General features: G+C 34.9%; 1 protein-coding gene across 1 annotated transcript in view; it reads right to left on the minus strand.

The window, feature by feature from the left end:
- Positions 1-6,452: 6,452 nt before the first annotated feature.
- Positions 6,453-16,865, minus strand: part of OLFML2B (olfactomedin like 2B) — a 204,129-nt gene continuing 193,716 nt past the window's right edge. Inside the window, exon 8 of the mRNA XM_053694097.1 lies at positions 6,453-16,419. Within this exon, the coding sequence (XP_053550072.1) occupies positions 15,818-16,419 (602 nt within the window). The 3' untranslated portion in view covers positions 6,453-15,817. The remainder of the gene's footprint in view (positions 16,420-16,865) is intronic.

The following is a 16,865-nucleotide window of genomic DNA, read 5'->3' on the forward strand; positions in this document are numbered from 1 at the left end:
AATAAGTGTATCTTTGTTTTTGTTTCTCTTTAGAGTTGATCACAGGTAAGGAACGCAGATATTGAATGTAAATTTTATAGTGTAAGGTCAGGTTACCATAGCAACTAATTGATTTTCAAAAAATCCGACGTTGGATGGAATCGTTAAAACGTTAACTTTCACCTACACAAAAAGAGCGACTGCACGCAATGCACAAAATATTTCAATGGAAACCTGGTACTAAAATAGAGCCGTAAGCTACTTTTAGATGTCGGCTACTTCTGTAGCTTACGGCTCCTTTTTTTATGGCTCAATGGAAGCGAGACCCTAGCTGGGGAATGTTGCAGTGTTTGGCTGCTAAACTTTTGTACAGCTTGATAGGATAGTGGGCCAACCTCTACTAAAGGCAACAAAACTGCATCCTCAGGACCCAACCCAAGATATATATTAGCTTTTAATAGCATGCTATATTGTAGTGTGTTTGCCTCTCCTTTTGATCCTAAAATATAGTGAATGTAGTTTAAAGGGCGTTCAATACCTCTTGCTTATGTAGAAACATTGTGATTGTCTTATGTTAAAAAGCTAAAAAGCAAGTTCATTTACCTGTAATTGCTACAAATCAAATAGATGCTTTAGGCAACTTTCAGCATTTTATAAATCTGAGTTACAGATTTTGCTTTTAGGCTTCTCTAAGGAATGTGGGACAAAGTATAATTTTTACATAATTAAAACAACAAAAAACAAATCTAAAGTGTCCCTTTATGGAAATGCAGAGTTGTTAGTAAAATGTTTCCCTTTCTTCAGTCTCACAAGGGACCTCACAAACCCAATGGATCTCTCTATAGAATCATGTAGACCAAAAAGGATTTAATGACCTACCCTAGGTGTGTGCGTTTACAAACCTAAAAGTAACAGACAAATAGAAGTATTTCAGTTGCTTTGTATTGCTACTACAAAGCTGAGATTTCAAGTGCTTACAAATTCAATCAATTTTTTATGTGGTATTGAAAGTCTGTTTTAATATGATTCTAAGCACAACTTATCAGTTGTAAATGACTTCCTTGCACTAATTTCCAAAGATGAGATGTGTATTGATACTCAAAATATATTTGGAGAAAGAATTTTTCAGTCCTTTACAACTGAACCTGAAATATGTTTGTTCTATTTTGGGAAAAAGATATTTGGAATAAATATGCATGAAAATCCACCACTTCTTGCCAATTATAAAAACATGTTATAAGTAGAACATACTCCTTGCTTAACTGTGTTGTGAGAATATTTTCCTAATGCAGAACATAAAGTACTTTCTTATCAGATTTCAAATTAACCGTTATCCATTTTTTTTTACCACATCAGCACAATGAAAACGAGGCAAAGGAAATAATAAATCAGCTTTATCTTTGACTTTAGAAATTACGGGCAGATAATTTTATGAAGTATCTGTTCACTGCGAAGATTTTATAACCTATTTTTTTACATTTGTTGTTACTTTATAATAAATCTGCAGAAACAGTGCAGAAACATATGTATGAACGATTGTTTGGTCCAATTCATATGGAAGGCCATAGTTTGAAGTAGTAAAATTGTTCAAATTAAGTAAACTATATAAAAGCAAAAGTGAATTATGCAAAATTATATAAAAATATAGCTATATAGCAAAATATCAATGGGGTTTGCAAGGCTTTTCATAGACCTTAGCAGAAGCAAAAGATACATGGCCAAATCAAACATAAAGAAAAAGAGTCAGAATTGGCGCTAAATACCTAACCCTATGCAGAGTATAAAAGGGTTCCTCTCTCAAAAACCCTACAACACTACACCCCCTAGGTCTTAATTCAGAACTTGATGTCGTCCCTTTTATGCTGGAATAAAATCTGATGGTCCTAAAATACAATACTAAAATTAATATAAGCTGTCCCATTTTTAGACACCCATAGTTACTAGCACCAGCTTCAAAAAACCTATTTATCAATCCAATAGAGGTGTTTATTATTTGAGCTACTTCTCTTGTATCCTATATATAGATATAGAGAACTGGTACATATTTCTTAAAGACGTTTTTTAAAATATTCGTCTGGTACAGATTTCTATTTATAGCTGCCTGGGCTAGGATTTACCTATGTGTTTAACTCAAGGTCTAATTATGTGTAAATAACACAGATTTAACAACCTTAACGCTTAGCTTTTTTATTACAATTCTTTACTTATTGGTATAAACCTTTACTCACAACTACCTGGGTTAAGATCTACCTATGTGCTTAACTTCATGTTTAATTATGTGTAAACCAAGCATATTTAACACTCTCCATCACATACTATCACCTTATTGTAATGATTACTCTAATCTCATACATTCTAAGAACCATTTAAGCACTGATACTGATATTTCAGGCCCTCTTAGTGAAAGTTATGCATCACAAAAAAGCTAGGTCCATATTGGCACATACTGCCTTTTTCAAGACACACCTATACTATGTGCAATAAACTAATTTTTATTTTTATTTATATTGCTATTTGAGCTTGTAAGCACTAAGAATGGCAATACAGTCCATATTTGAGGAAGTCATATAAAACACAGAATGGTATATGTCTTTATTACATTGATATTGGACTCTCCAAATAATGCTTTGAATTTTTTCACTGAAAATAATATGTCTTTATTACATTGATATTGGAATCTCCAAATAATGCTTTGAATGATTTCACTGAAAACAATACACTATACCGCCTTTATTCTGAAACCATTTTGGGAACATTACCTACACCTGTATAAAGAAATCCACCTATATGAAGAAATCCACCTACAACACACCCCTTTTAAAGTAACCAATAAGGGACACCGGTAACGCTTTATAAGACTGCACACCTAATTTGAGCACACATCTTGAAAAAGCCCAGAGTGAGGGGAGAAACGCGTTGATGACAGTGGCTCAAGATTTCTATACTATCTGGCTAACTTCCCTATAGGTTTGTGAAGTAATACGACCTATAACTACAAGGAGAGTACCGCATTTATACAGCTTGCTAAGATATCCTCTGACTTCCATTGAGAGGTCCTGTTCTATATCGCTGACAAGCGCTGCACTATCTCCAAGCTATTAAGAGGATCCACAAGGCTTATACCAGCCAAGCGTCCTGACAACAGACCGTGTTCTATTGAGAGGTCCCGCCCTACACCGCTGACAATCGCTACAAACTATAAAGGGGACCTACACGGCTTACACCAGATAAGTGTCCTGACAACAGACACGCTTTCAGAAATTGATGACGTAAGTGGGTGAAACCTGTGATACACGCCCACAAGCATCACGCATCTGACGGACAACTGATACTCCTGGAAGTATTGTGACTATAGACAACCGGTTTCAGTCCTCTATATTCAAAGGTACCGATACCGTATGTTTAGCATGATCCAATGCACTCAGTAAGATCATCTATATACGTCTAATACCCTCTGCATATGCCTAATACCTCTACAAGTGAATTTTTTTTAAAAATCGGCCAGAAGTGACTTTGGTTTTAACCTGTTTTATAATATAAAATATATTTTTTTGGCTTTATTTTTAGCTTGGCCAAGGACACCTCACTATCCAGTTTTTATTGCATTTCTGATCAATATATTATATGTTTGTGCTTTAGGCTTATTGTATTGCATTACATACTTCACGCACATTTCAGAGTATATATAGGATTGTGCCTAACTATCCTGCTGAAGTGTTTTATATTATATTGTTTTGTGTTTAATTGTCCTCCTTTTTATATGCTTTCTATGAGCTAATATACAGGGCATTGTTAACTACATTATAGATATTGTATACTACAGCTCACAGCAGTGTCTGCCATATCGTTTTGAGCTTTACACATCTGTGCATGTTTTACCTTCTTTTAATATTGTTTAATTAAATATGAATTTTTTTATACTCTTATTGGTATTTATTCTTATAACTGACCTTGACTAGCATTCAATCTAGCAATTTGTTATAATTACTTATTACAGCACATATTCTCCGTGCTTATAGCCACTTATTTAAGAACAATAAGTCACTCATATTTACTAGCCCCAATATCATTCAGTTGAGACCCTAGCTTTTAGCGCCAGTATTCTCCAACCCCCTCCAAATCAAACATAAAGCATGGTGACTTATTGATGCAATATTGATGATGAACCTGTTTATCTTTAACTGGGCAGCGTTTATATAATCAAATGGATCCAGCTATGCAGCACCTCTTCCTATTTGCAGGTAACTGATTTGAGCTTAAACCAGATTATTCTAGTCCTGCATACAACTTCTTCCAGCTACCCTGTTTGCCATTTATTTGACTAATGGAGTGAAGCAAAAGTGAATTATGCAAAATTATATAAAAAAGTTGTCATATAGCAAAATTTTAAGGGGAGTTTGCAAAGCTTAGCATAGACCTTAGCTGAAACAAAATATACATGGTCAAATCAAACATAAAGCCTGGTAATTCTTGATGCAATATTGATGATGTTCCTGTTTACCTTTAACTGGGCAGTGTTTATATAATCAAATTGATCCAGCAATGCAGCCCCACCTGTTCCTGTTTGCCATTAACTGACTTGAGCTTATAAAACCAGATTATTCAAGTCTTGCATACATCTTGTTCCAGCTACCCTGTTTGCCATTTATTGGACTAAGGGACTGAGTTTATATAATCTGATTGCTCCTTCACCTGCATCATCAAACATCATTGATCAGTTAGTATCTAACTTCAACTTATGGGGTAGATTTATAAATGTGCGGGTGGACATGATCCGCTGTAACAGATTATGTCCGCTGCACATCGATAAATGCCGACAGCATACGCTGTCGGCATTTGTCATTACACAAGCATTTCTAGTGAAATGCTTGTGTGATGCTGTCCCCTGCACATCTGTGGCCAATTGGCCTCTACCAGGGGGTGTCAATCAAACCGATTGTATCTGATCGGGCTGATTGCTGTCCGCCGCCTCAAAGGTGGCAGAGGAGTTAAAGTGAAGGTAAAGTTTATTTAATTTGAATATATCTATGTATTCCTTGAATATTGAATATGCTAATCGCTAACTTTATTTTATAAAAAAATATTATTTTGTCATTTTTTTTAACTATACTTTTCCCTACCGTTCTGTTGTTTAACTCCTCCCAACCTCTACATCCAGTTTGTAATGTGCTGTTACGTATAGAGTGTTCCCACCCGGCTCTATACGTAACAGCAGAAGCGCGTTCACGAAGAGAAATCTAACTGCGCATGCGCGATTCTAAGCGCACCCATCTCCCTTCAAGCAACATAAACCTGGCCGTAAGTACGCATGCGCGAAACTAGAACGCCCGGTGTAGTCTTTGATGTATTAATAGACTCTAGCGCATGCGCAGTATATCGAGTAGGCGGGTGACGTAGAGTCACGGCCGCCTAACGGCCAGAAATTCAACTGGTTGCTCAAAAAACGTGACCATAAATAAAAAAAAAAAAATAGAAAACGGGATGATTGTTAAAATCGGAAAAAAAGGAATTGAAATAGAAAATTAAGGATTTTGAAGTAATAATGTAAAAAGTCATGAATGAAAGTCCCATTCATTTTCAAAAAATAATTGGATTCTGTATCAGTGTCAAGGTAACTTTACCTTCACTTTAAGGAGCAGCGGTTCCTATGACCGCTGCCTCTTAACTTACATTTCCGGTGAGCCGGAAAGTACGGGGGTAGATAGCAGCATCCGCTGCTTGGTAAATCTACTCCATTGTGTCTTCTATTACATACGGCATCTGCTGCTACAGGTATTGCACACTACTTAAAAGTGGCATTGTACATTAGATTCTTCTTTGCATAAATGTTTTGTAGATGATCCATTTATATAACCCATCCGGGAGAGTTTTTGTAACAATGTATAGTTTTGCTTATTTTTTAATAGCATTGTGCTCATTTTCAGACTCCTAACCAATCCCCACAGTGTCAGACTCCTGCTGGCTCCTGTTTATGTTATCTGACTTTCCATATGCAGGGAGGAGGGGGAGTGTCTGCTGTTTATGTTTTCCCAGCCGCTTTCACTGGGTGTCCCAGCCAAACCTCATCAACAGTGCTAAATTGGGAGCTTCTAAGTAAGTTTTAAAAGGTTTTATACTGGATTTTTAGATTAGTATCTTTGCATATTCTTCTTTATATTAATGTCTATTGCATGGAGTTATATGAAAATTGGTGTACACTGTCCCTTTAACCAATGGGTCTAGTACCAAGATTATACAAATGCATAGAACACGAAAAATAATTTGAAAAAGCTGCTGGAAAAGTGTTTTCAAATGGTTTAAATATTACAGTGCCCATGTAAAGCATAGGGAGGGTTAATGTGCCAAGAATGCAATTGAAAACTTGTAATAAGTGGATTTTCACAGGATTTTCAAATGGCTTTTAAATTGTATTTAGAATATTTTGGTAATAAATGGAAACAGGAAAAAAAAATGAAGAACTCAGAGACAATTGCAACAATACAAAGTCACTTTTTATAGAAGCAGATTACATACAATTTACAATAAAAGCAACAAGACAGATTGATCTACAATCTGCAAAGGAATATAAAGAAAATACATTTGTTCTGAAATTTGTACAAAATCAACAGTAAAAACAAAAGTGCTAACGACACTTGGGAAACATCCATTATTTTTCTGACCCCTTTCTGATGCCATCATTTCAGAATGGGTTGTGATATTTTAAGAAATGGTCAGCAGCCAATGAATCTATCCCTTGGATATTACAAATGGCTATTGGTTGTTTGCAGACTGCCAAATTGAGAAAAGGCCCTCTGTCAAGTGTTCTTGCAGTTTACTCACCAGCATCCTGAGATAATCAACTGTATAAAATGGCAGATTTTCAGTATGTCTTGCTATTGATGCTGCTGTTTTATAAAAGGAACATTCTATTACAAAAACTAAATGCTCACATTTGTTATGTTATGTTTGGGTTACTAACCCTAACAATGTGTTAACCTGTGCAAAGGGTTTAAACACATAGGTAAAGTCCCTATAGGCATAGATCACCAGACATTTTCTGCTTGAAAGCTGCCACACTTGAGGCTGCTGAGCAGCACCTTACCTATGTATTTATTCCCTTCACAGGGAGTTAAATACATAGACCCCACGCATCAAAAGGCGTGTGGACAGCTTCTAAACTTGAGAAGCTATCCGCACACCTTCACCGCATACAGGCAGCGGATCTGTTCGTCCGCTGACCTGTATGCAGCATTACACACTCCAATGAGTGTGTAATGCCCGTCCCTTCACTCGTGAAACCAATCACGTGAGAGAAGGGACTGTCAATCACCAAGAGCGAGCAAGCTCTCTGTGATTTCTCGTCGCCACCTCAGAGGTGGGGAAGAGTGTAAGAAGCAGCGGTCTAGTGACCTCATGTGCGAACCTGCCCCGCAGGAGCTCCAGAGCAGCTTCCGTTGCTTCGTACATGAAGCCCATAGTGAGATATAATAAGTCATGCAAAAATCACAAGCTATAACAAATTAGAGAATATCATTTTTGCCTTAGAATGTTCCTTTAAGTATAGAGTGTTCTACAAAAATGTCTGCCCTCCTTTTTTTTTAAAAAAATTGATTTTTTAAAAATCTTTAAAAAAAAACTATATCAGAAACCTAATGGCCATCTACTGACCAAGTAAATAATAGCATTTTTATTATTGTGAAATGTACCAATTCTTCTGTTCTGTATAAATGAAAGAAATCCAAACCTTATAATGTAAAACCAAAATTAGAATATTGCAACTCAGACATAGATATTTCAGTCTATAAAAGTGAACCAATGTTTAATATGACTGAGCCAATAATGCGTAAGAAAGATCCAATAATGAATAAGACTGAGACAATAATTAGTAGAACTGAACCAATGTTTAACAAGACTGAGCCAATGGTTAATGAGACTAAAACAACAATTAATACAACTAAACCAATGATTAATCTCTTGATTTTAAAAGGAATTTGGAAGTTTAAAGGGAACCGTTCATAAAATCACAGTTATAGTAAAAAACAACTTTGTAATAAACTTTCATCACTTTTCTTGTAATTTATTTCTGAGTGGCTCGACATTTTTTCCCCGCTGTACCAAGAGAGGCTGGAAATCCAGAACACTAACACTGCAATATGCTACACAGTGATTGCTTGATAAGTGCAGACACTCATTTACATCTATTCCCTTTTGGCCATCGAAAATGTAGGATAGCATACTCAGTAGACTTTTTGAAGTGTGTATCCCTGAACTACAAAACACAAATTTTGCTAACAAAATTACAGTTTTAAAATGTTTTAAAACATTTATACCGTATGCAGATATTTTGTAAAGCAATGCTAAATTGCTCATTTGTACTGTGTATATGTATAAATATAACTTTAAATTAATGTTCTTTGGAATACGATCTTCTGCTTGGATTCTCTGTATATGGCCTAGATTACAAGTGGAGCCCTATTGATAGCACAGGGTGCAATATCGCTAGACCTCTCTGAGCTTAGTGCGCAGTCTGGTGTTTTTTAAAGTTTTTTAAAGCGATATGGTATATTTTAAGTTGTTTAACTGGGAAGGGCTCAAAGGGCTGCGTGTGTGTGTATATTTGTATGTGTGTGTGTGTGTATATATATATATATATATATATATATACACACATATGTATGTGCACACATACAAACATATTAACACACAAACACATATATGCCCACACACACAAACATATACACACATATAAATATATATATATATATATATATATATATATATATATATATATATATATATATACTGTATATATATATATATATACACACACATATATGAATATATATATATATATATATACACACATGCATACACCTTTGAGCCCTTTCCAAACAAGTACATTGACATATAAGATATCCCTTTTTTAAATAGAAATACTTGAAATAAATGAAAAAAAAATCTTTGTATTTTTAATTCCATATACTGTATATACACAATATCTATATATTTTTATATAGATATATTTATATTCAAGTATCTCTTAACACACCTTCGGTATTATCACAGTTGTCCTATCACTTCCTGGCCGGTTATTGCACAAGTGAAGAGACTTTTGTAGCACGGCCCATAGAAGTCTTTGGGAAAGGGAGTTAGCGAGATTGACCTATTCAATTTATAATACAAGAGCAGGAATACGAGAACACCTGATTTTATTTGAGTGCTGTTAGCTCTCAATAGCGCTAATATTTTTGCACTCTATTAAGCTAGGCCAATATATTTTAGGATTACAAGTACAGTTCATTCTATACTTTAGTCATAACAAAAATCACATAAGAGTAATATTTTTAATTCCTAAAATAGATTTTTCACAAAAAAGAAAGTTTATATAATCTGTTTAATGGTTAAAGGGATGCATTTAAATTTTATATAGAAACATTTTTGCAATATAGTTCTATTATCAAAAATGCTTCTAGTAAAAGTTATTACTGTTTTTGTTAATGGACTGGAGTTGAGAAGCACTGATATATTGCACTTGGTTAAAATAAGAATGATTTGTAATATGGGGGTAATATAGCAAATCCCTTGCTAAGGATCAAGCTATAGTTTAAAGTGCTAAACTTTTGAAAGAATATAATTGTGTTGTCCGGGTGTGTTTGGAATTTTCCATAAATACTTTGTCTTAAAGTAATGTCCAATTATTGACAAATTATGATTCCAATGTTTATATATATATATACAGTATATCAGAATAACAAGGGTATTGCAGTAAGCAGTAATACATTTTTTAATGGACTAACATTACATACTAAACATACAAAAAGACATTACTATCTTTTGAAATTAAACTACTGGACTAATACAGCAACTTCAATATATATATATATATATATATATATATATATATATATATATATATATATATATATATATATATATTACATTAGATCTATGTATATCAACAAATTATGTACTCAACTTACTCTCCTGAGTCCCTAATACATAGCCAAAACTGCTGGATGGTATGCTTTCATGATAATGTTTTTGTTCATTTAAAGACACTTGAATCAAGCAAAACTTCAAGTTAATCAGTTTAACCACACACCTAGACAAACAATATTTTTTTAGGGTATGTAAGAGTCTGAGGTATATACTAGATGCCTGATGATCTAAGTCTCAGGGCTTGTGAGATTCTCTAAGAAATCTTACCAGTACTATGAAGCCTGAGAGAGCAATTCTTTCTCACAAAGGGGCATTCCCTGCATTTAAAGGGACAGTCTAGACCCAATACATAATTTTGATTACTTATTGTTATATACCAGAGAAGCATCCTGCAACTGGTCCCACATCTATAAGCTTGTAAGAAGTACATGAAACATTTAAATATTCATTGTTTGTTAGAAGCCAAAAATGGTTGCCAAGCTCCGCCCACCTATTTTGGAATGTTAAGTATCTCCAATCAAATTCAACTCAATTCAACAATAAGTTTTCCTACTCACATTTGCTGATTTGTACATGTGCAAAATGAAATAGCTAACTGAAAAATATTAAACGTTCACTGCTAAACTGTCATTCAAGAAAACAGCTAACTGGACAAGAAGAAAGCTGTGGGCTGGTGACCATTTTAGGCTTTTAGCAAACAATGATTATTTAAAAGTTTCTTGACTTCTTACAAACTTAAAGATGTGGAACCCGTTACAAGATGCTTGAATGGTATGTAACAATAAGTAATAAAGAATACATATTTGGAGGCCTATTTATCATATATCTGTCGGACCTGATCCGACAGTGCGGATCAGGTCCGGCAGACATTGCTGAATGCGGAGAGCAATACGTTCTCTGTATTCAGCATTACACAAGCAGCTCACAAGAGCTACTGGTGCAACGCTGCCCCCTGCAGACTCGCGGCCAATCGGCCTCCAGCAGGGGGGTGCCAATCAACCCGATCATACTCGATCGGGTTGAATTCCTGCGATGTCTGTCCGCCTGCTCAGGATAGGGTTATGGATTTAGACTGCTGCTTCATAACTGCTGTTTCTGGCGAGACTGCAGGCTCGCCAGAAACACGGGGCGTCAAGCTCCATTCGGAGCTTGATAGATAAGCCCCTTGGTCTAGACCAGGGCTATCAAGCTCAATATATCTGGAGGCCACTTGCTAAGTGTTCTTCTCCCATGGGGGCTACTTGAACTGAGTAAGTGCTCCAGAACTGGATATACTAAGAAATATAAGGGACATTTACCCAAGTAGTAGTGCATGGTGAGAGTTGTAGCCCTCAATAGACATACGTAGTTGTCTATATTTATCTTGTGAGTGCCAAGTAAAGTGATCATTCTGGGACTGAATAACAATGTAGAAATTGACATTTATCCAAGCAGTGCATGGTGGGAGTCTACACTGGACACTTGCCTTTATGTTTATCTTGTGAGTGCCTATATAGAACATCAACTAGTTACACCTCTTAAAACCCTAAAAAAAAACTGACAGACCAAGATAATGGTTTACCCTTTAAACAAGGGAGGGCCAGATGGAACTATCTTGACGGCCGCATATGGCCTCAGGGCTGGTACTTTGAGACCTCTGGTCTAGAGTAGTCTGTGCCTTTAAATATATGAAGGCAATACATACATTACATTAGGGCTCACAAAAAATTGTAATTTAAAATACGCAAAAAAAATTGTATTGTTTAATCAAATTAAAAATCAAACCAAAATTGTTCTGCAGAAATATATATATATATTATGGAAAACTTAAAATTCTTATAGAAATTACGCAGGAAAAAACAATTTAAGGTGCACAGTAGAAATTGGAATAAAAATGATGCTGCGCAAGCAAAAAAAAATTATGTGAAATTGGTATTTATAATATAAAATTCAAAGCTTATTATGTGCCATTAGCTCTGCTTGTGGGCTGAACAGGAGCGTTCCCTGGGAGTAGCTGAAATTTCTCTGCGAGGTCTGGTGCATTCTCAAAATATTTTCTCAATATAGATTTGTTCCCGCAAACTGAAAGGTATCAAAATATGCAAAACACTTATTACCCTCATAAAAACACATGCATTTGAAGATAGAGGCAATGTTAAGATACTATATTCTGAAAGCAGAGTTATCTGATTCGTATTGGCTGTAGTTTTTAATTTTTAAAGCGTGCCTCTGCTTATTTTGCTCTCCCCAGTGAAGTTTTCCTTTTAACTAACTAGATTTATTTGGGAGGCATCTTGCAACACACAGGAAGTGCAAGTGTCAACTTGGTTTCCCAAGTCTGATCTGGTAAAGTTTTTATCATTGGGCACTAGGTGAGTGACCACTTTAGCCAGCAATATTTGTTAGCTTTACGTATTTCTCTCGTCATAAATGTTTCACAAATACTATGCAAAACCTGATCAGCAACCTTCCCTTAATTTAAAGGGGCATTATTCTCAAATAATGAAACACTTAAAAGTGATGCAGCATAGCTGTAAAAAGCTGACTAGAAAATATCACCTGAACATCTCTATGTAAAAAAGGAAGATATTTACCGCAAAGTTTCCTAAATATTCACAACCCATTGTAAAGGGACATTAAGCAACCAATCAGGATACTAGTCCCAGGACTTACAAGGTATCGTGCATCTTGCATGTGCAGGTACAGTCGTGTTATTTCCATATTAAGTTTAAGGAAGTTTCAGTGAAAGCTCATGAGATCACAGCAAAACATTGCATGACACCAGCACTGCTGATGCTGATTGGCTATTGATTTTTTTTTTCCAATTTGCAGCTGGACATTAGCTGAAGTATAACTGTTCACAGAGCACTTACTAGAGGACATTTTGAGGTAAAATATTTTCCTTTTTAACATAAAGATGCTCAGGTGAAATTTTAATCAGCTTTTTACAGTTATGCTGCATTACTTTCAAGTGATTTACAATATGAGTAATATGTCCTTTTAATTGAGGTAAATGTATAATAGGAAACTCTACAATGCTCAAAATAATTAAGATCAATCTTTTGATACCTATATACAATATATTAATTTGGTATATGCTATTTTGCTTTATGTGAGGTTCTTTTATAACTGATTAAATCTTGCCTTTACTTAGGCATGTCGTCCCTTTTAGCAAATTCATTATTTTGACTGTAACCATAGGATGGGTAATTATTTGGTATTTGTCACAGCATGCCTAAAAATAAAATAATCATATTGACAAAGACATGGCATTGTTGTCTTCTGTGATCCAAAGACATTGTAGGTGGGTGTAAAAAAATCAGCAACTCAGTTTCTGGTCTAAAATTTCAGTATGAAAATGGGTACAGCTAACAGTCTAGTATTTGTTTTATTAATCACAGTTTATGTGCAAGTGACCTAAAAAGTCATAGGGGCCGATTTATCAAGGGCTGAATGACCCCTGATACCCCTGTTTTCAAGTAAGTCTTAAAACCGCTGTTCCTTCACTGGTCTGCCTCCTCTGAGGCTGCGGACATCAATCCGCCCAATCTCATACGATAGGGCTGATTGACAGCCGCCCCCTGCAGATTTGCGGCCAATCGTCCACTAGCAGGGGGCGGAATTGCACAAGCAGTTCACCAGAACTGCTTGTGCAATGCTAAATGCTGACAGTGGACCATGTCGGATAGACATTTAATAAATCGGCCCCATAGTGTTGCATTTATTTAATGGGACATTTTACTCAAAACATTTCTATCATGCATATGAAAGAGTGGCATTTGTACATTTTAACATATATATATATATATATATATATATATATATATATATATATATATATATATATATATATACACACACATATATATACATTCAAAGAAATTTTGTATAGAAAATTCTAGGCAAGTATCCCGCTTGCTTTTCCCCAGAAGTATTCTGTAAGCATTGTTAACAATGCACCAGAGAACTCTGGGTAACATATGCAAATTAGATATAAAATATATCATGCTTCCAGTACTGTGTTTCAACCACAGCAATTCCTCTTTTTGGGGTGGGTGCAGCAAAAACACTTCTGAACAGATGTGTCGAGTTTTTTAGACTCTCATCAGCAAAAGATAGGGTTTTGTTGCTGTTTGGTGAAGCTTATTTCCAGAGAAAAAGCAATACTCATTTGAGTTATGTTTGAGATAAAAGCATAAGATTAAAATCCTCCATTTCATAATAGATTATTGTATAGAAAATAAGCCAATCTAGGCAAGTATCCGCACCTAGATACTGCCTCGTTTTTAGTGGTGGAGAGGGAGGACACGTCTCTGCAAGTATGACAAGAAACAGATGCTTCACTCAGGACAGAAATATGAGTTTAAAAAAACAAAAAAACCCAACAAATAAACAAAATGCTGAAATACATTTTGAAATGCCCTCTTTTAAATGCAGCAAAGAAAAGAATACATCTACAATGTCCCTTTAATTTGTTTATACCATGTTTGAATGCCTTTTTGTATTTAATTACTTTCTATTTGTAGTATGAAAATTACATCATCTTAAATGTGTATCTTGTTGTTCCTATAGCTTCAAGTTGTTTGACTACTAGGGATGGGCAAATGCTTTGAAACATTCGAAAAATGAAAGAATTTTAATACGTTAATTCATTTTGAATGTTTGGACAACATTCTAACATTTGTTTAATTTAATAGAATTTCTAATGCTTTCTTTAAGTGTAATATTCTAATTATGCAATATTCAAAATAGAAACATTCAAATTGATATATTTGTATCTATTATGGATCTACTTACTAGCAAATGAATATTGAACTTTTAAATAGTATTTGTTAAATCGAATATTACATTTGATATTTCGAATGTGGATATTCAATCTAATTATGATCATTCAAAAATTAAAGTAACATTCAAAAATCAGAAATAACATTCGATTACCAATTTTTAATGGATTTTCATTCTTTTCAACATTCGATTGTCCAAAACGAATGTCCACAGGACTATTCGTTCTGCCAAATTAATTACACTTACAGCACATTCACCCATCCCTACTGACTATATACCACATTTGAAAATATACTATAGCTGCTAAATAATCTATATTGTAAAACTCTGATTGGTCAACAAATTAAAAAAAATGTCCTGCTCCTTAACTTCTCTGCCACCTTTTAGGTGGCTCACTGCAATCCTCTCAATCAGATACAATTGGTATGATTGACACCCTTTGCTAGCGGCCGATTGTGCAGGGGCGGCATTGCACAAGCATTTCACAAGAAATGCTTGTGGAATGTTAAATGCCGACAGAGCATGCTGTTGGCATTTAGCGATGCCGGACGGACATGATTAGCTACAGCGAATCATGTCCTCCCAGTATTTAATAAATTGATTACTTACTGTTGAATAGCCTTGAATTTTTTAGTTTGTGTATTACAATACTAAGCTATGAAGTGTTGGTTTAACCGAATAAAGCAAAATAGCACAGTACTTTTGAAATTAATTGGCTAACCTTTGTAAACAAAGAGGACATTCCTCTTCAGATTCAATAGTTTTTCTAGCTAGTATTAACTCGTAAGCATAATATTTTCTAAAAAAAAATATTAAAATGAAAGAGCATTAATTTTAAATACCTTTACCATTATTTGTGCTGAATTATCTAACTATAATTGTATGAGATCATTATATATATATTGTGTTAGCACCGGCAAATAGTTGTATAACAACATATCAAAATTAACTCTTTAAAATCGATGTTCTATTATTACTGCACAATTTGCAGAGATGATAAGCTAGAGGATAAATATAAATGTGCAAGATTTCACAAGAAAAAAAAATAGACTTTCGTGAGTGCAAACAACCAGGTGAGAAACATTTGTCTCTTGAGAACCACAAAGACAGTCATAGGAATGCCCCTTATGTTGCTGGTATATCGTCGTTTGGTTCCTCAGTATGCAAATATCACATGGTAGGTGACTTGATGTCCGTTATCCCAGGCATAAAGTAGACGGTCTTTTGGATTGTAATCTATCTGTGTAGTATAAGAGTATTCATTCTCAAAAAGAAGTCTTGGAATAATTTGAGTATTTGTATGAGTATCAAAGGCATAGGAAATATTGGCATTCTTTTTGTTGTAGCTGTCCACTGCATAAAGGACTCCACAGATGACAAAGCAATTACCATAAAAGTCTTTCCTGAGTCCTGTCCGCCATGTTGTTTCTTTCTGTATAGTGAGGTCTATAGAATTTAACTTGCTCAGAACAATGACTTCCTGCTGGAAGCTTTCATCATCAATGGCTGGGTAGATGACCCACAAGCCGTTCTCATCCACAGCAAAGTCTATGTCTGAGTGGCCTCTCCACCTCCACGGAGTTGCCTCTTCATAAACCACATCATGGAGCATAGACCAAGCTGCAACGTATCTTTGCTTCAAGTCATATTTAATGATGTTGCGGGTAAATGCCCTGTTGTAATAGAAAGAGCCATTGTAGACAACATGACCTGTGCCAATCCAACTGTAAGGGAGCTTGTAAGAATTGCTCCAACGTCCTAAAATCAGAAGTAAATGATACTGTTATAGAAAATCAGCCTGTCAATATTGCTCATGTATATCTCAATATTTTGGAAAATTAAACATAAGCTACCTGAATTACTTCCAAATGAATATGTTTGGTTTATTTTAATATTTATAAGGGTACATAATGAGCTTGTACAAGGGCAAATAAAACCTTTATAAATGGGTAGATCCCTAACCCTAACATTTGGTACAACAGAACATGCTTCTGTCAATCTAATTTTTTTAATTGGCATAATAGGCCATTACCATTCCTATACAATCTTTTTTTTTATCTACTTTAAGCTCTCCTCAATAGACAGTGCAAAAACCTTTAGCAAATCTGAAAGAATATTGGCTACATAAACTTTTTTTGGTGGATACTGAATACATTTTCACAGGTACTTGAAAGGAATATTATATACAACAGTGCCCACAAATA

This window comes from Bombina bombina, chromosome 10 (assembly GCF_027579735.1).
Source record: "Bombina bombina isolate aBomBom1 chromosome 10, aBomBom1.pri, whole genome shotgun sequence".
Classification (NCBI taxonomy): domain Eukaryota; kingdom Metazoa; phylum Chordata; class Amphibia; order Anura; family Bombinatoridae; genus Bombina; species Bombina bombina.